Source organism: Macrobrachium nipponense, chromosome 16 (assembly GCF_015104395.2).
Source record: "Macrobrachium nipponense isolate FS-2020 chromosome 16, ASM1510439v2, whole genome shotgun sequence".
In the NCBI taxonomy this organism is placed as follows: domain Eukaryota; kingdom Metazoa; phylum Arthropoda; class Malacostraca; order Decapoda; family Palaemonidae; genus Macrobrachium; species Macrobrachium nipponense.
Genome location: NC_087209.1, coordinates 7571930 through 7597896, shown reverse-complemented (window position 1 = coordinate 7597896; position 25967 = coordinate 7571930). Strand labels below are relative to the sequence as shown.

General features: G+C 38.6%; 1 protein-coding gene and 1 pseudogene across 1 annotated transcript; one reads left to right on the top strand and one right to left on the bottom strand.

The window, feature by feature from the left end:
• The window catches only part of LOC135195255 (DNA mismatch repair protein Msh2-like), a 54492-nt pseudogene that overhangs the window by 1810 nt on the left and 26715 nt on the right, over positions 1-25967 (top strand).
• On the bottom strand, positions 3066-25704 carry LOC135195559 (DNA mismatch repair protein Msh2-like; the record flags this gene model as incomplete). Its single annotated transcript, XM_064221837.1, is given in 21 exon segments — positions 3066-3376; positions 4197-4295; positions 4827-4904; positions 6097-6241; positions 6673-6764; positions 7606-7688; positions 8247-8396; positions 8557-8634; positions 8637-8777; positions 9301-9472; positions 10072-10217; positions 11085-11199; positions 11623-11728; positions 12327-12474; positions 12771-13020; positions 13479-13661; positions 14511-14678; positions 15465-15578; positions 16162-16301; positions 16959-17082; positions 25684-25704. Coding segments are annotated over 21 exon segments (2715 nt in total), but the record flags the coding sequence as incomplete, so codon positions are not given.

Sequence of the window (25967 nt, the reverse complement as noted above, 5' to 3'; positions counted from 1 at the left end):
TATCGAAAGGATAAGTCTGAAAAATTATACCACTACTCCTATAATGCTTTACAGATGTTATTCTGACGATGATAAAATAAGAGATCGATTATTTTCCCTTGAGAGAAAATGAATTCACATGAGTTTTTTCAACATTTCTGTTAGGACACCTTGATGACTAGAAACAATTTAAAATCAATTGCATAAACATCAACTAGCTCGGTCATTAATAACAGAAACTGAATCTCCTGTAGTGCAGAAAAACAATTTAATTGACTTTCAACACACACGAGAGAAAATTACATCTTGATATACCTAGCATCCAAAAAATATTTGACTCCCTCACCATTCTCATAAAAGAACTGCTCCACTACTCCCACCATCCAATCAGCTATCTCCTTGCTCTGCGGGCCACCTGTCTGTTGCTGAACTGCGAACTGCAATTAGAAAAATGTAGCCTATTATTAATAATAACTACGTAGTGGGTAATTACCAAACTAATCATCAACCTTCCCCTCCATTTCATGAGGAAAAGATGCAATACCTGCTAGAATGCATTAAAATACAAGCAGGTCTAGGCTATTTCAAGCCGTCTTGTCAACAGAAAAGTGGAAACGACCAAGTGGAGGTCTCAAGGTGTTGCTCCCACCATCAATGACTCATGGTTGGCGCCCATCTCCGGTGGCAGGACGTTAAAAGTACTTTTTCTGAGGGTGGATCAACAGGCGGGCAAGACTGGATCAGCTAGTCCACTTGGTTGTTTCCTAAACCTGCTATAGAATGCAATAAAATACCAGGTCCGCAGGACGCTGTGTTTATAGTACCTGTCCGTTGGGGATGAACGCAAGATGACGGTAAATTCCTCAAAAGTATTTTTGTAAATTTCTTTAATCCTCTCACCTACACTACATTAGGCTAGGCCTCCGGTAATGAAGGTTTTCTGCATTTGTATAATAAAACACAAACCAATGACCCAAGTTATTATAAAAAAAATTATCAGGAAACTACCTAAACTTTAACCTTACTAACCTAAGATAAGCTTTATCGATCTGTCACTGTCACATGGCACAGGCCTACTTAGAATTCGTTAAAGTGACTTAGAAAAAGGCCTACTTCCTAATTCGTCTCAAATAGCCGGATAAAATTGAAATTATATAATAATACCTGTAAAGCATTCCAGTTCTTGAGCATCGCCTCCACGGCGGTTCTAAAAGCTGGATACATTTTTCTTCACATTTAAAATAACTAAATATTTTTTATTTGCGACGCCCAAAGCGCACGTTGTTTGTCTTTGGCTGAATTCAGTGAATTGAAGGGCGTTCGCGCCCATAAACGCCTTGATCGTTGTTTACGGGTCGATGCAATGCCTTTGCAACGGCGCCTCTTAGTCGTATGCGGTATTTTATTCGTTAAGCTCTTTAATAATTCTTTTTTCTCTTTTTTCCCTACATCTGATTTAAGGTCCCTTTTCTTATTTCATTATGTTCTTTAAACAGGAACTTTCCAACAATATAACTCATTTTCTGCATATGGTTGCTGAAGGTCAATTACGCCTCTATTTTTGTCTTATAAATGTCTGTTTCAGTATTGCTTCTCTGTAACGCCCGAGAGCTCTAATACTCTGCCATTATGTTCCGCTCATTAGCACGAATAGAAAAATACAGCTACACTCATCTACAAATATATGAATCACAATTACAATCCTAACATACACCTTTGTAACTTCTTTAATACATTTATGCTATTCTTCAATAATTTGTAAAATATTGTCTGTCACTGTTCCATTCATCAGTAGAGCTATTAATGCTCTCATCCGTTCCATTGTAACCTTTTCCTCTTTTAGATATACTTTACACTCTCGTTAGCTCTCCCTAAGGGGCAAGGCTACGTCGTCTCATACAGTAAAATTATTAACTCTTGTGCCTTCAATCTCTCAACGAGTAACAACGAAATAAGAAAAGAAACCATATACTTGATGTGGAAAAAAAGAGAGAAAAAAAGGAGAGCTCAACAAATAAACAAAAATAAAAAAAAAACTTGAGATGAGATGGCCCGTTGCAAAGGCATTGCCTCGACCCATAACTACTACTACTACTTCAAAGACAACAGCTTTATTATTAATGATTTAAGTTGACCATTAGTACCGTTTCTGTTCTCGTATCACTCAGTTTTGTCTAAATTTTACCAAAATACTCGGTACATTTTCTCCTTGTTCTCTCTACCTTATTCTTGGGTAACTACATACAAGTGTCCTCCACACTTTTTTTAAATGGTTTACTCTGCTGACATACTTTCATCCTGTGCCCTGTTTCCCAACATTCTAACTGAATTTTATTGTGTATTTCACCATGCATAATACTGCTACCCATTACTGTACACAGCTTCTCTGCCATTTCCAATTTTCTTTTATTTTTGGGTAAGCCATAATACAGTGGCCCCCTTTAATATTTCATTTTGATAAAATACTTTTCTATATACAGTAATATGAATGCCAATGTAAATGCCTTTCCTTTTTTTGGGGGGGGGGGGCAATATGACGACCCAGGGTCACCTGGTGATCTTTACACCATGCAGATGAATGAATGCTATCAATTTCTGCTCCACATTCTATAGCAAACATATATAATATATAATTTAAGGGATGTTCATCCCTTTACGCTCCTCAATTCTCTGCTACAAACTCTGTTAAAGGGCATAGCACTTTTACCATCCCAAGTCATTAACATATACCCAATAAGTCATTTCTCCTAAAATGAAGTCAATATTTTGAAGGGAAAATATTTCAAAGAAGAAGATAAAAGCAACATAGAATACATACTTACATATATATATATATATATATATATATATATATATATATATATATATATATATATATATATGCATATAACTATGGTATCTTCCAGTTTACAGAACACTAAAGTGAGCCTTTTATGTTATGGATGCAGAAGAACTGAGGGGTCTTAGAAATGTCTCCTCAAACCCAAGAGGAATTATTTCCGATTTCCAAGTTATGATCAGAAACCCCACCCTAAGACTTCAAGCGGCTTTTGTCTCTAAAGACATAAAGGTTAATAAATCAAGAGTTTCACAGTATTACATAGTTATTTTCTTTTAAATCAAGTATACAAACATACTAGCACGTGGAACTACACGTACTGCAAATACCTTAATCTTAAAAACCTTTTTGGCAGCATTACAGCAAACGAACAATGCTTCGAGATATTTACTTCAGTCAGGTCTCACGAGACAATAAATGAGATATATAGGTGTTATTCGTAGAAAGCACTTCTTGCCTCAACTTGCCGATTTCCTGCTGTAACTTTTCATCGTCAACCCCTTCCTTGTGCAAGGCTGAGGCTTTGGAGAGGAAGGTTTCTATCAATTTTTCTCCCTCCTGGAAAAAAGTCAGACAAGAGGACAATACGTAAAAATACTGAAATACTGAAGCAAAATTCACCTATTGCCCTACAGAACAAGTAACTTTACTATACATATCCCAAATGAGTCTACTTTATTCGGATCATTAATTTGAGACCTCAAGAACTCTATGATATACATATCTATTGAATTAAATAAAATAAATGTAAAACACACACTATTTGCTGATATCTATATTCTTTCATACTTCACAAATTTATTTTGGTAATTACTTTCTCTCAGTAATGTATCCCTTGTACACGTTGTGTATCCTCTTCATCAATGATAACCACCAAGCAACTGTTTCCATAACAATTGTGACAACTGACCATAGCAACTCTACTTAATAAATAATTTCAAAAGATGATAACAGGGGAGGTGAACCTTTAAAAAGTTGCATATCAAACCATGTATTGTGGAGTCTCCAATACTGCAAACCCTTAAAAATGTAAGAACTTTTCTATTCTTGCCGATTCAGTTATGTATACTTTCATGTCAACATTAAATATTGCAGCAGTTAATGCAGAAAACAGTTTAATGGTCATTTCTATTTTGTCTTTAACATAATTTTTAGATATAATTACAATATTAGTCATTAAAAAATTAAAATATAGAAAAATAGACTAACTTCAAAAATTCATCCACATTCAAAACAAGGCTAACTTCTGCTAGAAGCCACCTAAGGCTGATATTAAATCTAGTTTTAATTTCATTTTCTGACAATAAATTTATACATCCTAAAAAACTAATGCTGAACCAGATTTGAAGAATGTCAAAAAGACTCCACTAGTACTTACACGTTTCTCTACCTTCCTTCTTTTCACAGCTTCTTCTGATTCATCATCATCCTCACCACAGAATTCGTCTTCCAGTTCGCCGGCTTTTCTCTTTGCATACTGTAAAAAACAATACATATAAGAAATTAAAAACAATGACCATAAGAAAACCTCTTATCCTCTTGTACAATTCTAGCTTTAATTTCATGATGAAATATAACAAAATTATAATTAAAATTACTGAAAAAGGGTAACAGAGACCACTAAAAATCAGGTACCTACAGTATTCCTACTAGAGAAATATGTAAAAATTTTGTTTAATAATTTCTGCAGTTTCCAAAATACTGCAATATAAAAATAAAGTTTACAGCCAATTGTCTACAACTTTATCATTTCACTTTTAGTTTCATACAATCTCCATATGAGTGAATAATAAAATATACTGCCAGTATCAATGATCATCATAGAATAACAAATATTTTGAAAAAAATTGCCAATAATGACCTCACTTGTGGTTCAGAAATGGAATAACTTTAACTAATGGGAATTACAAAAAAAAGTACTTTTGCTTTAATCTACAAGGTTCAATATTTTTAAATATGGCATTTGTAAAAGAAACATGCAAAGGCAATTTCAAAATACCCATCATACCTCAATCACACTATCAGGAAAGTTGGCTAGCTTGGCTACGTGTATACCAAAGCTTCGATCGCAGGCTCCTGGACGAACCTAAAAACAAAATTTATTCTATGAAGAAACATGATTAAACGCTTCAGTTATGGAAATGAATTTCTGCAGGTTACACAAAGTTCACTAAATGAAAGGTCATATTCTATTTGAACTAGGAACAGCAATTAGTTGTTTTTTTTCGTAGGTTATTTGCTCGCCTACTGATTAGGTGGTCAGAGTTCACTTCCACGCTCTGCCAATGCGAAATCAGAGGATTTTATTTCTGGTGATTAGAAATTCATTTCTCAATATAATGTGGTTCGGACCCCACAATAAGCTGTAGGTCCTATTTACCTAATCCTTCTGGCCAGCCATAGAAGAGATGTTAATCAGCTCAGTGGTCTGGTTAAACAATGATATACTTTACTTAATTTTAACTATATAGTACTCTCTTCGTCATGCATTTTTACTTTTTTTTCCTTGCTGAGTCTTGTGGCATTCTATTCTATCCTCTTCTTGAGGATCCTTTAGCTCCTGTATTTTCTATTGATTCATCTATCATTTCAATATACTCTAGTTCACATACAATTACTGCATTCTACAGAATTTTCAAAATACAGCATCATTCATTCAATTTTCATCTGTTATATACATGCCCTTTTCACAATGTCTATCTTTCCTTACAAACTTCACTGGCTGAGATTATTTTCTTTTTTCCTTTACTATGTTGAGGATCCTCTTCCTTGTCTCTCCTCTGCCACAGCTTGAAGGTTCTCTTCTCTGCTAGTTCCATTTGTATATCTGCAATCTCACTGTGTCTCTCTTCCTCTATATCCCTCCTCTTGACATCACACCACATACAATTTCTGCTGCCCTTTGAATGTCTTCTTTCATTTGTTTCCACTGATCGCTTTAAGAAGCTCTTTTAGCTAACAGTTTGCCAAACCACCTTTTTTCACCTGACTTCTCAGTTCCCACATTTTTTCTTTTAGTCTATTTATTCATCATCATTCTGTCCATGTGTTAAGCATGTCTCATAAGGTGTAACACCAATTGTTTAATATTCTCAAAACTACGGAAAAAGGAGAACTTATGTTCACCTAAGAAAAATAATCTTTAACAAGAGCACCTGAGGTCAGTTTAATAAACTGAATCAGTTAAGCATTAACAAATTACAGTATAATACACAGAGAAGATACAGTTTAACTGTATCTTCTGTTACACAATTCAATAAATACCTGTTAAGTATTACCTGATATAATAAAGTAAGGGAACCATGAGAGGTAGATGCTGTCACATGAAAGTTCTTCACAGAATTAACTTCATCTGCTAAACTGGTAAGTTCATGAAAATGAGTAGCAAATAGACAAAAGGCTCCTATTTCTTTAGCTATGTACCTGTGAAATAAAAAATAAAGTTAATTTTAGTAAATAAATCCTTGGGAAAATAATTTTCATGATTAAAAGCCAAGGTACTATGGTGCAAGCTGTACCATATCACTGATGTAATGTAAAACTACTTAATAAAAAGAAATAAATTCAATTGCACTAAATAAACTTGACAATTCTGAATTATTCTTAATACCAGCGGTCAACCATGAAGAGGGAAGGAATGTATGTACAGTACTGGATATAAACTTTGCTAGATCTGTATTTGTCTTTTACAAATATTCCTCCTCTTGGTCTCTAATGCTTGTTTCCTGCTATTACCCTTTTCATTACTTGTTTAGGGAAGGACTAAGCTCACATATTTCCGTGCCAACTCATGTAGCTATACAGCACCAAACATGCAATTTTTATGCTAAAAGTTTTTAAAAAAAAGTACTCACTCTGATATTGCCCAAGCTAAACCAAAGCCATCGTAAGTTGACGTTCCTCGCCCTAACTCATCAATGATGATCAGGGAGTCTTTAGTCGCAGACTTGGAATAAAAAAAAAAATAATGTATATATCTAATCAACAAATAGTTCATTCAGCCCTACTGAAAGATACATGCTTACAGTACAAGCTACTCAAATACACACAAAAGAAGAAAATGACTCCATTGCCATAACCTCCTTGTGCTCTGATGAGTGGTCACAGTACAAAACGTTTCTTTTTTTATTCATAAAGTCCTTATTATATCATCTTATATAGAGTAACCTTTCCTTGGCCCTTATCAGAGATATTTATTACTTCTTCATTTTCAGTAATGTATTTAGTACCTCCAGTTTTGTGAGCTTTTAAAGCTTAATGTTCTTTGCACATTCTTTTATGAGTCTAATCTCTAGCATAAAGATTGATTTTCACAGATTGAATACTTGCTAGCAAATTAGCTAAACAAACTGAGTCATACTGCTGGACTCTCATAAGGATTATCTGGAGCATTAAATGTTTAAAAAAGGAGCCAAAGAGTCGAACAAAACTGAGCTGAAGAAATCAAGCAACTAAGTAGGGAGAAGAAGAAGAAGAAGAAGAAGAAGAAGAAGAAGAAGAAGAAGAAAAATAAAAAATAAAAGAACAGCTGAAAAATCAAATGCAGAGAGCAATGAAGGTAAGACCAACGGGACACTGCAATGAACCTTTACTACCATGTAAAGTGAGACACATTTGACACATACTAATTTGTAAACCCCCTAAAATGAATACATTGTAGTGCAATGTACATATGTAATGACATGAAACAGCCATCCCTGTGACAGAAGTAAAATATTTTGTGAAAGAGTAAAATTTAGTCCAAAAGGCACCAACCTAAACAGTTAACAAAATTTTTAAAATCTTACTCGTAGGATAGTTGCTGTTTCTAACATCTCTGCCATAAACGTTGAAACTCCCTTCAACTGACAGTCACCAGCACCAACTCTTGCTGAAAAAAAAACAACCCATCAGTTGTAAAACTCAGAATTAAATTAGCATTGTAAACACTGCATGCACTACCATCCAAATTATATTATCTTGAAAGGTTTTTTATTTTTTTTCTATTTCTGAAAGTATTGCATTTATACATTTATACCATGGTGAGAAAAATTTATTTTTTCAAGAATTTCAACACAGCCCACAACTCACAAAAAGCCTTGCACTGATGAAAGAAAAGTACAAGGACAGTAAATGCAAACATTACGATGGACTGTCAATAGCAAAGGGGAACTGGACAAATAAAAGTACGACTTCGTAATGGTGCCTCTTATTAAGGTTTAGTACATTCTGTCTGCCCTCAGATTATTTTCTCTTGTTTTGTACATTTTTTTTTAGTTTTTAAAAAATTTCCTCCGATTAAAGCTCTTTCAAATTAACCAATTAAGTGTAGTTACTCGAAAAATATGTTTCCTCATTTTCTGTCTCATCATATTAACAATATGAATCTAGAGCTTTCTCCCTATATAAATAACACATAAGAAAAAATACATATAAAACTTAATCTTACCCAGTATACTGTCCAACACAGAAATCTCAGCTTCATCACAAGCCACAAAAGACCCAATCTGAGCCATCAGTGCTGCTGCTCCAACCGATCTGAGGTATGTGCTTTTACCACCCATGTTTGGCCCGGTAATTATGTGAAAGAGTCCACCATCTGTTTTGAATATCCAAGGGTACTATACTATAAAAACCAGTTCAAAATATCACATGAGGAGACTTTAAAGTCACAAAAATATAAAAATCAAATAAAGCATAACAAGACTACATACTTCAAAAGTCCATGCACTAACATAGAAAAATATATACACAATTACCTTCGTTTAAGGTACAATCATTTGGAATGTAAGAAATCTCATCCTGAAGTTCTAAACAAGGATGTCGAATCCCTTCAACTTCATCACACCAGAGCCTTTGGGTAAAAGCTTAGGTCGCACATAAGGAATGGGTGCTGATACAGCTGCTGTAGCCAAGGCGAAAACACAATCGAGGGTTGCAATAATTTGTCCAAACTGCTGAATAACTTCAACATATCCGGCTGAAAATATTAGAATGTATCGAGTCCTCATGAATAAATTCATACAAGATTAATTCACTCTATACTCATCGACTGGATGTACAACACAACTTTGATGTCTAGGTTATTCCGTTCTTACGACTTTTTCTCTAAACCAAGTGCACTAAGAGATGACAATACAAAATTTCCTTTTTGTGATATGAGCACCCACACTAAAAGTCAAGTGAATTAGGATACTACTGTAATATAATGCTATAATAAACCTTAGTTACTAAAACACAACGACATTATCTAATATGATCAAACAAAGGAGGGTATACTTGTTAAAATCAAGATATTCACTCAGTCAATATTTAAAAAGTATGGAGACATTTGGTATTTTCAAATTTCAGCTATAGGGTGCTACATCAAAATACCTTGTCAATCCTTTACAGCATTTCTCTAGACCAAGACTACTAAGAGCAGTTTAAATGCTCCTTGAAAGGCCCACTGTAGGCTCAAAATTTTGAAGACTGCACATAATGAATACCACATTAAAACTTACCAGCAATGCCTAATATCTCATTAACTACAACTTTCTGATGTGATCCGTATTCTTCTCGACAAGAGGTGTGTTGGTTATTCAAATCTTCCAAGGCGCTGTTTCTGAACCTCACACCAGCTTTGTTTGTATCTATCATTCGATAGCTCCTATTATTACGCAAGACTTTTTCTTCCTGTTTAAGATAAAAAAATATACATAAATTCTGGTAAACTATTAACAGAATTTGCTATTTAATTCAATTACACTGTTTGTAAATCGATAAAACTCACTCAAAAGGACTGGTTAGTATATGAAATGTGAGGACTGAAAATGGATCCTGTTATTGTTACTAAGATTAAAAAAGTTTACCTGGAAAAACAGCACAAAATTTCTACTCATCTGAAGACTTTTTTTTCTTAAATGGAAGGTAGATGAAGCAAGATACAGTTAAAGAAGTGTGAAATTTAGGTGTTAAAAGACCAATAAGGCTAAAAGCAATGTAGTTGTGTGCCAAAAGGATCCTGCAATGTGAAACTGATAACTCCTATGTATTGGGTATTTCATTACAACTGCATGGTACTCTTTATGTATGGGTACTGTATTAGATACTGTTTCTCTCTCAGTACTGGGTATTTCATTACAATTACATGGTACTCTTTATGTATGGGTACTGTATTAGATACTGTTTATTTCTCAGTAGACCTATAAATCAGCAAGTTCTATGCCTGAACAGCTCAGTAACTGAACCTTCCAGACATAAATTTTTCCCAATGTGCTTAAAATTCTACTTACCTTTAAAGTGACTCTGAAGAAATATCCAAGTTGTGCATTTGACTCCAGTTTTATGGATTTTCCTGCTTCCAGGCCCAAGTCACTAGCAGCCTTTCTAAACTGACTCTGAATATCCTTTTCCAAATCGTCCATGTTCTCCCGCAGCACTGAAAGGAAAGAGGTGTTTGAACTGGTATCTCTGTAGCAACTAAGTTATGAACTGTATGAACTTAGTAATAATTTATTAATAAGGGATTTCTTATATCTGATATAATCCTTATTTTTCCTTGAAATTCTAGATGACTTAATGTATTGTAAATAATGACTTTTAATGTACTGGCAAATAATTTTGCAAATAAAACCAGCATGAAAAATTTCTTTATCATCTATCAAACAAAACTGAGCTAAGATTCAAACATTAATCACATAAGCTCTCCAATTTATGGCTGTGTTTTAAACATTTTCAATGTAACGATGGTAATACAGTGATGTGCAAACCATATAAACATTCAATTTTGATCTGTTCCTGCATTTGTGATATCTGGTGTGATACTTTTGTCAAGCTGGCCAACAGCAACAAACTGCAGCATCACCTCTACCACACTATTTTCTCATTTTCTTAGCATGTTTACTATCAAGTGTAAATCACAAGCAGTGGAAAAAAAAAAATAAGTGTTGAAATCTATTTCTTTTTTTCATGAGCATTTCACAAGTATAATTCCAGGTCTAAGTGTACACATGATTTGCTTGTCTGCTTTTGTTTACTAATGTCTGTTCCTTAATGATACATGCTATAATATTTATTTCATGCTTCCTTTCCTTCTGCTTCATCAAGATTAACTTAAAGATTATTGTATTTTATCAGGGAAAGTAGAAAATGAATGGCCAAAAGATACAGAAAGGGTACACTTACTGGACTATTTAAGCATATGGATAAGATGTTCAAGTAAACATTCATACATTTTTAAATGGTGCTGTAGCTGTTTGGAGTTCAAGACCAAGGAGGCATTAAAGATAATTAAAAGGAATCTCACCTCCAAGTTTGTCGTCAAAATCTGGCTTGATAACATATTCTCCCAACTTGGCTTGTTCCAAATCAACAGTCGTTTCAATCATCTCTTGGAACTTACTGAGGTCGGATATTAGTTCCTATAAGGTAAAAAATAATGTATACAAGTGTCTCGGGAATGACTTAACATTTAAAACATGTAACTTGTAACTCCAGTACCTTACTTTTTAGTACAGGAGTGAACATATTCTATGAACAATGTCCTCTTCATTGCATAGTTAAAGAATGCATAAAAAAAAAAAAAAAAAAAAAAAAAAAAAAAAAAGTCTGTATACCTTACTCACCAAGATAAATGCTAGGTAAATTACAGGAAAATTTGATCTGCTAGCAGCATTACTATACACTTAAACAGAAAGCTAATTCAAAATCCTATAACGCAATACAATTTGAGAAGCTATAATAATTTTTAAAACATCTGAATGCAATTAAAGGAAGATAGACTTTGTGATTTCCTTAAGCAATAGGCTCTGGAATTCAAGCAGAACAAGCACAAAGTGATTTACCTGAAGAGGGGTCGTAAACACTGCTGCTAAAGACGTTACATGGGGACCTTCATATTTTGCAATAGCTTCACACATGCTGGGTAAACGCTGAACACAAACATAAAACCTGGAAAAAGAAATGTACTTCCATGAAAGACATAATAAGTTTTAAGGCTTACTTAGTAAGGACTTACGGGTTGGGGTGGCTCAGTGGTATCATTAGTTAATGTCTGCTTCACTGGTCCCTTGTTCAACTCCCAACTGAGTCACTGATAAATTTTCATGTACACATGACCTTGTAGTGCCTAAGCTAGAGACTGGTGTCTGTTTCTGCTTTTTCCATAGTTCTACTGGTGAATAACTCAAAACTGTACTGCATTAACATTCCTCTATAATTATGCAGATATGAATAACTTTAAATTTCTACAACTTTATATTTATTTTTCCTTGATATCCAGTGTACATTTCACAAGGATCTTTTGGGTATTGGCTGAAAGGTTTATAAAGTAAAAAAATACACATTCAAAGAACTTCTACAAACATAAGAACCTGCCGTATCTATAAGGCCCTTACATTTGAGGGTAATGCTAAACAGGGACATTTATCCTGTATGAGGCCCTGCACAGTGAGACATCCTAAAAAAAGAATTAAGACTGAGTGAATGCCTAATACCTGTAAATAAAAATATACTCTATCAAAGTTGACTATATCTCTGCTGTACTGACCTATAGCAATCCTGTAGTGTTGCTGCCTTACGAGTCAATTTTCGTGCCAACCTATGAAGATCAGGAATACTTCTAAGGTGTTCTTCTCCAAGGCTGTGACGTAAGTCAACTGACGATACCAGAGCTTCAACTAGGTCCTGGCGCTCCTCTGTCAATGGCAGCAAGGACTATTCAAGACTTGGGTATCTATGTTTAAATTTAAATTTTAAAATATGATCTGATTACTTTTAAGATATGATCTGGTTGCTTTAAAAATAGTCATTAAATTTCAGGCAATGCAGAGATCAGTCTCAAGAATTAAAACTATTTTAAAAGAGCAAGCTGTGCTACAAATACTTCCTTAAAAACTGTTAGGCATTTCTTGAGATATTTATATATTCTAAATTGAATTTGGCAATTCTTAAAACAGCATTTTCTCTAAAACATGAGAATCATTCGACATACCTATTTTGTTAATGTCAATGAGAGGCTGCCGAAGCCACTGAGCAAGAAGACGATGACCCAACGGTGTTCGACATTTGTCCAAAAGGCCAAGAATGGTATGTGTTTTGGAAGATCCACCAGACACCTCAAGCGTTTCTCCCATTGGCTCAACGTGAAGTGCTCTGACTGCAGCGCTATCTATTCTCACATACTGACTCAAGTCATATTGGGAGAGGCCAAACTGGCCAAAGTTCGATTCATCGCTAAGAAGCTGAAAAATATTGTCACTTAAAAGACGGGATTTCTTCGGAATCACTTACTGCAATTCAAAGGAATTCATGGGTTCAAGTCTGAGTAAAACTTGAAATCAGTAACATGGTGGTTACTTTGGCACAAAATCTCAGACAGTTTGGCTACTTCCATCATGATGGTTAGGGGATCTGATGACTGGCATAATACAATAACATTTTTCTAAAATTTTCAACCAAATGTATACAATGTAGTTAACACTTGGCTTGAGAATATGTAACATTTAATAATACAAAATATTTTGTTAAACAAGTGTACAATATGACTTTTAGACACCAAAAAACTGGCTTCCTAACATAAGAAAAAATGAACAAAGGCAAATAATTTTCTATAACACAATGACTTAACAATACATTGGGAATGCTCAGGTATGACTGAGAATCAATAATTATGTAGCATTTCAGCAAGGTTACTCCTTACCTCCAGGTATTTGATCACTACAGTTAAGGCTGCAAGAGCAACAACACGATCAAATTCTGGTCTTGTTGCAACAGAGCCGGTGTCTTTTCCCCGCAAGAGACGATTCAGATCTTGGTCTGCGTCTTTCACTGAAAATTCACCCTTTTTTCTCTCAGTGACGAGCATATTGCTTCTTGAAAGTACCTGGGATGTTAAATGTGTTAGTAAATTAATAGTTACTAAAATAAAACACTTCACAGCCAGCAATATTAAAAAAACTAAAAGATGTAAACTATTATATTCATTTTATCTGTACAGGAGACTTATGCCGTTAAGAGAGAGGAAAACAAATACTATATAAGAAGGAACAGAGTAAGAATATTTCATGACGCAAAGTAAATAACAAGTCATATTTTCAAAGACTCATTATCCTTCATTCCATCAGCAGGCAAAATTTTTAAAAAATGCTCTGAGCATGTCACTGGGAAAGGCTGGAGGGTGAATAACTTCATTAACATAAAATCTTATATCTAAATTACATCACCACCCATAATCATTAAGCTTTTTATTCTGCTTACCCTTCCAGAGTTGGACCTTTTACAAGTTCTCAATGAAGCTTCTGCTTTAAGAAATCCATGGTATTCCCTAAAAGGATGATTTTCCTGTACTAACAATGAAATTTTAAACCATGGACTAGGTAAGATCAGCCAAGGGCTGAACACGTGTTTTTACTGCCTTAGTACACCTTACACACATAGAGCAGGGAACCAAACTCTGGCATCCATACTGAAAACCTCTCCTCTTTTAAATGCAATTGTCACCTCTCCCCTTTCAGTATTTTCCTAATTCCATATGCAGGCATTTAAACATAATACTTATGATGACTTGCAAGTGACTCAAAAAACCAAAAGCACACTTCAAATATCATCTAATACCATCTTACTCTTGTAAATAATACAAAGTCCTGAATAAGTAGAATATATATATAATTATGTCAAAACTTACACAATATTTAGGAAGATGGTAAATCTGGATTTAGCAAGTATCACCCACCTGTTTCAGCTTCACTCCACCTGGGCCCAAATCACCCTGTGCAATTAAGCATTCTTTAGGTCCAAGCTGAACAATCAGAGCCTCTAAATTACTGAAAGCTTCATTGTCAGTGAATTCTGAGACAGTCATGACCCTTCCCGCTGTGTCCACGTAACCAACTCCGACAATCTGATAAGAAGGGCAAATTTAAGATCTGCAACAATCAACTAAATAAAAACCAAAATTAATTTGAGTAGTTTTGTTCAGTTGATGATCTGGCTAAATTATTGTACCTAACAAACTAAACGTAAAAAAAAATCTACATTTATACTTTAGAACAGATGATAATTCTGAAAACAGAATTACCATTAGCTACATGGAATAAATTTGTCCCCTACCACACAATTATCAAAACATAGTGTCAATGAAGCCTTCAAAATGTTACATGCTTACTTCAACACACAAACTTGCAAATACAGAAGAATATGCAATGAAGCTTTACTGATTACAAAATAATCAATGCAAATGCCTTTTAGCTCTCCTTCATACAAATGACCAAATCCATAAATCATCTGATAAGTAGAGAGGTTACAGTCTCTCATAAAAAAAAATTATAAATCCAAATTCTCAGTTTTTTTTATACTACTCCATGACTGATACTTGACTTGTTCATCCATCAAAACATTCCTGTGGTAATTAGTAATTACCTTCGTCGCTTGTACATCTTAATTAAGCACACAATACCAATTTTAAAGAAGCAAAGTTCATGTAAATTTTCATTCAATAAACTCTTTAATTAGAGCTTTAGAGTTTATCACTTGAGTCAGCAGAAGGAATTATGAACATCTAACAGACAGATATTTTGTTTGAGCTGGAAAGCTGAAATGTTAAAAAAGATAAGAATATACAGGATGAATGGTGGTAATCCACATACACCATTACATTCCAATTGCTGCAAAGTATTTGCACACTTACCCTCTGTCCACTTTCATTAGCCAATTTTACAGCCATGACACCTGTTGTAACATGTAGCTCACTGCTTCCCCCAAACAAGATTTCTTCAAACTGGGATAAATTGCCAGGTGAAGCCTGAAAGAAACCAATACATTATTATTACAAAGCAGTGAGCTGTTACATGAGATATTAAAATGGGTACCCCCACCACTATAATACATGTTTATGGCAAAAGAATTTAACAGTTCTGTATGCATTGGACTATAGAAGAGGCACACTCCACATCCAAGACCATAAGTTCACTCTTTCTCAAATACATTAAAAGTTTGAAATTCGGAAGTCATTATTTTTTTCAAAGCTTCACTTTCCTTCATTTATATCTACAGCATTATTGATAAAAGGGAGCCAAACCGAAAGTAATTCAGTGTCTCACCACCCCTAACCTTACAGTAAACAAGCACGCTGAACACACCAGCCAATGCCAGTTCTACAGGAATGTAACTGAATTTAGATGATCAATACACAGTTAATGAATCTCCTGTGTAGTTGTACAAAACAGTAGTAAGAATTAAGTTTTTTGCACCAGGTTCATCTTTGAATCAGCATTTTAGAGGATGAACTGGATAGTGACTACCTTCTTTATTCCTGAATCCGCTGCCTCTTCAGCTTATTAGTGAAACGAATAAGAAATGAAAAGTTATGTGCTGCAAATACATACCTTGTATTCAGCCTCCCAATCATTCTTGCCAGACTTTTGCTTATAGACCTCAATTCGGTAGTGTTTAACAAGAAGCAGATCACGAACAAAGGACTCAAAATTCAATCGACTCAGGATGACAGACTCAACTTTGTTATCACCTGGAATCATAAATGGTTTATTAAATCCTGTGGGAGGGTACCACTTACCAAGAGCCTTGAATGGTGCATAGTAGATAGTGCTAAATGTTTTTCAATGAGGGGTCACATGACGAGACAAAAAAAAAAAATAAAAAATAAAATAAAATAAAAAAAATTTAAACTGTACTTTAAAAGATAAACCATCATACATTTTGATATACTTGGCTCTTCTTACCCACTTTAATATGTAAATAGTAACAACTGCATGGATGTCAACCTCATGACTTGGGAAAGTAGAAATCAAGGTATATACAATATTGCTAAACCAGAGACTATTTTTCCACTTGCAAGAAGGAAGGGAGACTGCTGAAAATAACTTTGGAGGAACGACATCTGAGCTCTGTAAGTTACTTTGTCAAAACGGCAGCTTGCAAGAAGAGTTTGTTCTCAAAATCTATTTTTTTCCCTTATAACTCGCACCTTAAGAACTCCAATATTTAATTAAAAAAAGTGCTGCTATAACACAGTGTGGGACTGGGCATTATCTAGTTTTGCTCATATGTATATACATACAGGTAGTTCACAACATTCTGATAGCAAGGCTACAGAACTCATATTAAGGTAAAAAGGGCAGAATTAAATTGAATAACTATGACAGGAGCAGACAGATATACTCACCTGCTCCCAAAAGTTTGATGACAGAATTAGTGTGGAACAGTTCCCTGGCAGCTAAAACAGCATCAGGTCCATGTACTGTGAAGTACTCTCCGCGATCAAATATTCTCACTGTCGTATTTGATTTCTGAAATGAAAGGCTTTTTAAATGAAAGCATAAGACAGCTCAGCTTTTTCAATTGCTGTATTTTCTATTACAATCACTAAACCAAATTTACATAAGCAGGAAGGCAGCTTAAAAGGGAAGTAATGTGCAGAATTTTTCATCGTGTTTTCTACGTGTATGGAATGGAAACATGATATTGTTAAACTACAATAAAGTTTTGTACATACTTACCTGGCAGATATATACTTAGCTATAGTCTCCGACGTTCCCGACAGAATTTTAAATCTCGCGGCACACGCGACAGGTAGGTCAGGTGGTCTACCTTACCCGCCGCTGGGTGGCGGATGTACGAACCACTCCCGTAAGCTTGTCAGATTTTTCTCTTCCACCTGTCTCCTGAGGGGAAGGCTGGGTGGGCCATTAATCGTATATATCTGCCAGGTAAGTATGTACAAAACTTTATTGTAGTTTAACAATATCATTTTTGTACATGAACTTCCCTGACAGATATATACTTAGCTGATTGGCACCCTTGGTGGAGGGTAAGAGACAGCTCAATAATACAGGTAAGACGGGAAACAACTAATGTTGTAGGATATAAAAACCTTGGTTCTCACCTTTTCAGGATGAAGACTTCATAGATACTATCTCTGAGTCTGCATTGCCTGGAGAGCTACAGCTAGGACGTGACCTGATGCTGAAAGACTCTCGGATCTACCACTGGGATATGTGATCCCCTATTGTGGTAGAATCCAAGTCGGATGCTGTTAGAGGGACCTTGTCCGCTTACCTAACAGATCCTTACCACTACCTCTGCAAGGAGCCAAAACCCACCAGACCACCTAACCAAAATACAAAGGGTTAATATTACGACAAAAAGAGGTGCCTCCTGCAACCTCTTTCAGACAACCAAAAACAACAATATAAAATATAGGGTGGGTAACATATAAAAAATTTACACAGGATAAGTTTCAGCTCCCTGCCCCAGCACCGAATCCGCCGATACGAAAGGACCCAAGGAGGCGAAGCATTTATCATATGTGATTTTTACATCACGTAGGTAGTGGTTTGCGAAAACCGATTGGCATCTCCAAAAAGTCGCCTCCATCAAGTTCCGCACAGACATATTTTTTCTGAATGCAAGCGAAGTTGCGATGGCTCTCACCTCGTGAGCTTTCACTTTCAGTAGTCTAAAATGATCTTCCTTACAGGCAATATGTGCCTCTGTAATAAGGCTTCTCAGAAAAAAGGAAAGAGCATTCTTCGACATGGGCCGAGTGGGGTCCTTTACGGAGCACCAAAGCACATCTTGATTAGCCTTAAGTTGTTCCTTCTCTAAAAGGAAATACTTCATAATTCTCATAGGGCAAAGAGTTCTTTCAGGCTCTTCCCCTACTAGAAAAAGAATATAAACTACGAACTTCAAAGCTCCTGGGCCAAGGGCGTGATGGGTTTTCATTCTTTGCCAGGAAACTTGGAAGAAATGAACACACCATAGAATCTTCCTTAAACCCTACATTGCCCTCAATAGCTTGGAGCTCACTCACTCTCTTAGCTGTAGCTAGGGCCAAAAGGAAGATAGCCTTCTTCGTCAAATCCTTGAAAGAGGCTAAGCCAGGAGGTTCGAATCTAGACGATCCAAGGAATTGTAGGACTACGTCTAGATTCCAGTTCGGTACTACATGAGGACGCTTAATGGTTTCAAATGATCTAATAAGATCATGCAGGTCCTTATCATCGGATATATTTAAGCCTCTATGCCTAAATACCGCCGCCAACATACTGCGGTATCCCTTAATAGTTGACACAACCAGATGACATTCTTCTTTGAGGAAAATAAGGAAATCCGCAATTTGGGTCACAGAGGTACTGGAAGAGGAAATGTTCTTCCTCTTGCACCAACGTCTGAAGACATCCCACTTTGACTGGTATACACGCAAGGTGGAAGGTCTCCTCGCTCTTGCGATTGCTTTAGCAGCTGTTGCTGAAAAGCCTTTCGCTCTGACCAAACTTTGGACAGTCTGAAACCAGTCAGACTGAGAGCGAGGATGATTTTTGTGGTACCTGTCGAAGTGGGGTTGTCTGAGTAGATCGCTCCTTAGCGGGAGCGATCTTGGAAGGTCCACCAACCATTCCAGTACCTCTGTGAACCATTCTTGGGCTGGCCAAAAGGGAGCGATTAAGGTCATTCTCGTTGAATCGGGACTCTACGAACTTCTTGATGGTTAGCCCAGGATCTTGAAGGGGGGGAAACGCGTAGACGTCGAGTCCGTTCCAGTCTAGAAGAAGAGCATCTATTGCTACTGCCTCTGGATCTGATATCGGAGAGCAGTAAGGATCCAGCCTGTTGTTCTTTGACGTGGCAAAGAGGTCTATGTATGGCCTGCCCCATAACTTCCACAGGCCCTGACATACATCCAGATGAAGGGTCCACTCTGTGGGAAGGACCTGATCTTTCCTGCTGAGGAGAATCTGCTCTTACATTCCTTTCTCCCTGCACGAACCTGGTGAGAAGCTTGATCCCTCTTTTCTTCTGGCCCACAGAAGAAGGTCTCTTGCTGTCTCGTACAGGGAGAAGGAATGCGTCCCCGCTGTTTCCTGATGTATGCCAGAGCTGTAGTGTTGTCTGCGTTGACCTGCACTACCGATCTTCTGACTTTGGGCTCGAAAGCCTTCAGAGCCAACCACACAGCCATCAACTCCTTTCTGTTGATGTGCCAGGCTACCTGGTCCCCACCCAGGTACCTGACACTTCGCTGGTTCCCAGAGTTGCACCCCACCCCATGTCCGACGCGTCGGAGAACAACACCAGGTTGGGGGTCTGTGATTGAAGAGACAGTCCCTTCGCAAAGAGGTTGGGATCTGTCCACCATAAGAGATGTTTCTTGATGTCCTGGGATAACGACAGGGAGAACGTCAAATCCTGAGAACGACGACTCAATTCCGATGAAGAAAGAATTGGAGTGGTCTCAGGTGCAACCTTCCTAGGGAAACGAATTGCTCCAGAGAGGAGAGCGTCCCCAGCAGACTCATCCACTCCCTCACTGTGCATACTTCTTTCCCTAAGAAGGTTGTTACTCTCTCGAATCCTCGGGCTATCCTTTCCTGCGAGGGAAAAGCCCGAAAAACTCAGAGAGTTCATCTGTATCCCGAGATACACACACTCTTGCTCGGGAATTAGTGATGACTTCTTGAAATTGACGAGAAGTCCCAAAGCCTTCGTCAATTCTAAAGTTACTTGTAAGTCCTTCAAACAACGATCTTCTGAATTGGCCCTTATTAGCCAATCGTCGAGGTACATGGATATCCTCACCCCTTTCAAATGAAGCCATTGAGCCACATTCCTCAAAATCCCGTGAACACTTGAGGGGGCCGCGAGAGGCCGAAACACAGAGCCCTGAACTGAAAAATTTTCCCCCCAAAACCCCCCCATCATGAATCTGAGAAACTTCCTCGAGGAAGGATGGATCGGTACGTGGAAGTAAGCGTCCTGTAAATACAAGGAAACCATCCAGTCCCCTGGACGAAGTGCTGCCAGCACTGATGAAGGCGTTTCCATCGTGAACCCTTCTTTCCTTTTCTACGAAGAGTTTCAGGGCGCTTACATCCAACACGGTCTCATCCATCCCCCTGAGGACTTCGGAACTAGGAAAAGGCGGTTGTAGAAGCCCGAAGAATGATGGTCTGTCACTAGTTCGATAGCCCCCTTCTCCAGCATCTGATCTACTGCTAGATGGAGAGCTTTGATTCATGATGGGGTCTCTGTACCTGGCCGTCAGTTCCCTTGGGATGGCCGTCAAGGGAGGTCTTTCGACGAAAGGGATGAGGTAACCTCTCCTCAAAATAGAAAGGGTCCAAGGATCCGCCCCTTTTTGGGCCCAGACTTCTGCAAACTCTAAGAGTCTGGCGCCCACCGTTGATTGAAGGACTTGCAAGTTATTTGGGGCCTTAACAGACTTGGCAAAAGTCTTACCCCTTCTTGAAGGTCTACGACCTCTAAACGTAGAGTTTCTTGATGAAGATGCCCCTCGAAAGGGTTCTCGAACACTTGCCTTTTCCTTCTTAGCTTAGTAGGGAAGGAAGGGCGAGGTTTTCTTGCCGACTGTGCCAAAAGGTCCTGGGTGGCTTTGGCCGAAAGTGACCTCGAAATGTCCTGCACTCGATGTTTCGGGAACAACTGAGTAGACAGAGGAGCAACAGCAAAGAAGACCTCTGAGCATGGGAGACCGACTTCGTTAAGAAGGAACAATAAACCGACCTCTTCTTCACGATCCCGGCCCCATAAAGGGAGGCGATTTCACTCGCTCCATCTCTTACCGACTTGTCCATACAAGACAAAAACACACATAAGATCTTCTGGCGAAATTGACTCTGGCACTTCAATTTTCTTGGCTAGGACTCCAACGACCAATCAAGGAAGTTAAATACTTCTAGCACTCTAAACATACCTTTGAGCAAATGATCCAATTCATTCATTGCCCAAGTCGTCTTAGCAGAGTTAAGGGCAGTTCTCCTTGTCGAATCTACCAGTGCCGAAAAATCCGAATCAGCCGAAGACGGTAGACCCAATCCTAAGGGCTCTCCTGTTTCGTACCAGAAACCAGCGCGTCCTGATAACTTCGAAGGAGGAAAAGCGAACATCGTTTTCCCCGCTTCTTCTTTGGAAGCCATCCAGGAACCAAAACTCCTCAGTGCCTTCTTCATAGAAAGAGTTGGCTTCATCCTCACACAAGAAGAACTCTTCGCTGTCTTCGCCGTTGAAAAAAGTGAGTGAGGAGAAGGAGGAGCCGTAGGCGTAAGGGAATCCCCAAAAACTTGTAAAAGTAGCTCTGTAAGCTTCTTGTAAGAAGAGACAGCAGCAGAAGTGTTCGGTTCCTCATCCGAACCTTCTAGGACGTCTTCTCGAGGCGAGCGCGGAAGATCCTTATGTGCGAAGGGATCCTAGCAGGAGTTGAGCGAGAGGTTGGAGAACGCCCTCTCTTAGAAGAGTTCACATCCACTGGAGAACGATGAGAAGATCTGGGAAGTCTACGATGAGACTCCCTCTTCGAGGTATACGGAATCTCAGCCGAAGGAGAGGTAGGGCTCCTACTCCGAGAATCCTCGGAAACATCCACAGGGCGCTTACGAGGAGGCGAGCGCCTACTATACTCTATGCGCCTATCCTGAGGCGAGCGGCCTGCCAGGAGAACGAGCGCCTATCGAGAGCAGAGCGCTTGCGCGGCTCTCCATACCTGTCCAGTTGCGTACGATCAACGGAAGTCCGACTGGAAGGCGAAATGCGCCTACTAGGAGAAGGCTGCTTGCGAGACTCTTGACGTCTAACAAAGGGAGGGTAACATTCAGGAGAAGGGCGCTTCAAACTAACGAGCGCCTACTTGGAGAAGGGCGCTTCCGGGATTCCTGGTGCCTACCAAGAGACAAACGGTCAGGAGAAGTGCGCCTAGAAGCGGGAGAGCGCCTACACGGAGAAGGGCGCTTGAAAGACTCTTGTTGTCCTGCCCCTAGGAGAATAATCAGGAGTATGACGCCTTAAAAGAGGCGAGCGCCTACTAGGAGATCTATGTGCAGTAGGCTCTTGGTGCCTAGCCTTGCGGGAGCGGCTAACAGGTAGGCCGTCTATCATGCACACGACTCCTACCAGACTCTAGATGCCTGTCAGGAGAGAAGTCACGATCCTCGACACTCGAGGAGAGTGACATCTGGAAGAAGAAACGCCTACTTGTATAAGGGCGCCTTCTAGAATCTTGAGGCTGCTGAGGAGAAGTTTCACGCGAGGGAGTTGAAGAAATCGCGTGATGAGCAGGTGCAGTGCGCTTACCGGAAGCGGGAATCCAATCTGGAGAAAAAACTTCTTTCTCCTAGAGCGTCCTACCGATGTTTGGCGTCTTGAAATCGAAAGAGAGCCAGGCGAGCGAGGGCGCTCACGCGAGCGAGGGCGCTCACTCGAGCGAGGGCGCTCACGCGAGCCCCCACCTTCATACGAAACCTCCCCATATGAAGGAGAACGATCCTCTGAAGAGCGCGCCTAGATCTCTTGATCGGAAGAGAAACGTCCTTCTTCCTACGTGATCTAACTGACTAGAGAGTCTGCTAGCGCCGTGATCTGAGCTTGAAGTCCCGCGAGTACTCTCGTAGGAGGAGAATCTTCTTGTTCTTCCTCGGAAGCAGGCGCCGAGCGCGGAGCGCGAGAAGAAGAACGATCACAGGATTTCTTGGGTTTCTTCGCCTCCACCGACGATTCTTCCGGGAAAACCTCCGGACTAGAAGCCAAGGACTGCAGGGAGCCTTCCAAGACCCTCTTCAACGGGCGCGACGCATCCCGGGGAGGAGTTTCCAACCTCTCTTCGGAGAGGGAGACGACGAAGAGGAGAAGCATTGGCGTAGGAGCTCCTTCTTGTAGCGATCCGAGGCAGCCTGGGTAGCGTACTTCAGGATCTGCCGATGGGGACGCCTGACCGGTGGGGGCTCTCCCTAGCCCTCCTGCGGCTTTCGACTTTCCTACTCCACTGGAACTGGGAGTCTGGAAGAGGTCTAGGCCTAGAGGCACTAAGGAGCCGGTCAGACCACCCTCCCACAACACTGGGGACACTGCACTGATCACTAACACTCTCCTTAACCTTCCAACTGACGAATCTTCTGATCCATAGAACGATTCTTGGCTTTCAGAGCTGCCGCCTCCGAAGGCGAATCTTCGGCTTCGGTGCGGGGAGCCGGGGCTGCCACTTTGGGAAGAAGGTTCTAATTCTACGTTAGTACTATTAGGATCCACATCCAACTCACTCATTCTAGATCTGCTAGAACTTCTAGAGGAAGCCTTACGCACTCTATCACGTTCCAACTTCCTCACATAAGAAGAGAGAGCCTTATATTCTTCTTCATTCAAGATCCCATTACATTCATTACAAGGGGGTTAGCAAAAAAAGCAGCATTCATTCATTCCCCCCCCCCCTGCATTTCATGCAAACCGTGTGGGGGTGGGGTCTACCGAAGCTTTCGGCAACCTCACCTTACATCCTTCATTCACGCAAACCCTAAACAAAACCGAAGTTTTAACTACCGATTCTAGATCAGACATCGTTAAAGAAAATCAAACTCAAAATCAAACCGGTCCACAATCAGCGTATGCCAAGCCAAACAAAGCGAATACGTCACCAAAAGAAGTCCAAATTAACTCCAGGCAAGCGAGAATCGAAAAACTATCGAGAGGAACCGACAACAGTTGTTATCGTTCCCGCGACAGAGAAAAATCTGACAAGCTTACGGGAGTGGTTCGTACATCCGCCACCCAGCGGCGGGTAAGGTAGACCACCTGACCTACCTGTCGCGTGTGCCGCGAGATTTAAAATTCTGTCGGGAACGTCGGAGACTATAGCTAAGTATATATCTGTCAGGGAAGTTCATGTACAAAAATAAAATTTAGGTCAAAGGCCAAGTGTTGTGACCTATGAGGTCATTCAGCTTTGAAAGAGAAACTCAAGAGTGATAAGGTTCTTAGGGTGTGACAGGAGGAAGACCTTGCAGTTGCATTATCAAACAATTGTAAGAGTGGGTAGAAAGTAGGATAGAAAGAGAATATGAACAGAGGTAAAGTAAAAGTTACAAAAGGAACTGCAGATAGGGACCGGAGGGAAACTGAAAAGGACCTTGAGTAACGTCTACAGTGTAGCACCTGAGGTGTACTGACAGCACTAGCCCCCTACAAGGATGTGTTATATGAGTAATAATGTGACATTTTTTTTTTTAGCTTCTTTACAATAGCTCAGCACAATTGTGCCCTGTCTGTAGATGCCCATATTAAAATGAACTTATCTGTCTAAAAATAACTAGCTAATAGTTATCGTTACTTTTCTATCACTGATAACCTAACATAAATAAGTATTTCACCCAATTAGCATATGCACTTGTGTGAATAGTATTTAATACTCTTAAAAACTACAAACAGGTAGAAATGGTAAAACTGAAGACTACTACCACGCTCCTATGGTTTGGTATCTACTATAATAGATTCACATCAACAGTGCATCTGATGTCTAGGCCCGTCCCTTACGACGCTCCTGATTGGCTGTTGATGAGCCAATCACAGGGCTGGAAACTGGAAATTCTCAGTCTCTCTCGAGAGTTCACATAGGCAGCATGTACGTTCCACAGCTCCTGAGGGATACTTTTGAAAGACGTATCCCTCAGGAGAGGTGGAACAGACATCCTGCCTATGTGAACTCTCGAGTGGGACTGAGAGTTTCTAGCCCTGTAATTGGCTGATCAACAGCCAATCGGGAGCACCGTAAGGAAATAGCCTAGACATCAGATGCACGGTTGATGTGAATTCAGTATAGTTTATGTGCAAATTGGGCCCAATGTTTAGCACTAGCCTCTTGGGATGAACGTAAAAATATAAACAAAATATTATAAATATCATAAACATAACCTAATTAAGAAATAAACCATAAATAAAAGGCAGTAGACATTCAGGTTGGCGACAAGTAGGAGGCAGGCGGCAGCTGTAGTCTTCTCTTTCATCCTAAAAATATCGTTTGAAATGCTAAATAAAATTCTTAAAATCTATTGAATTAAATATATTTACACAAATTTAAAATGCATAAAACTTTAATAAAAACTTACTTCAGGGAGGCTTCGCAAAAAAATGAGAGGAAACCCTGTTTCGTTCGGCTCCTTCTGCAAAAAAAAAATAAATAAATAAATAAAAATAATAAAAAAATACCAAGTCAGCAATCAAAATATCAATATGCCTACATAAATAACAAAAATATTACTTGTTTTCTTCAAACGAATATTTAATACTGTCATTTCAAGAGTTAAAATTTTATTTTCCAAACTTTGCATCAAATAAATTACAAATAATTAAAATTTCAATAGATAGTATATATATCCTATAAAAAAATTTC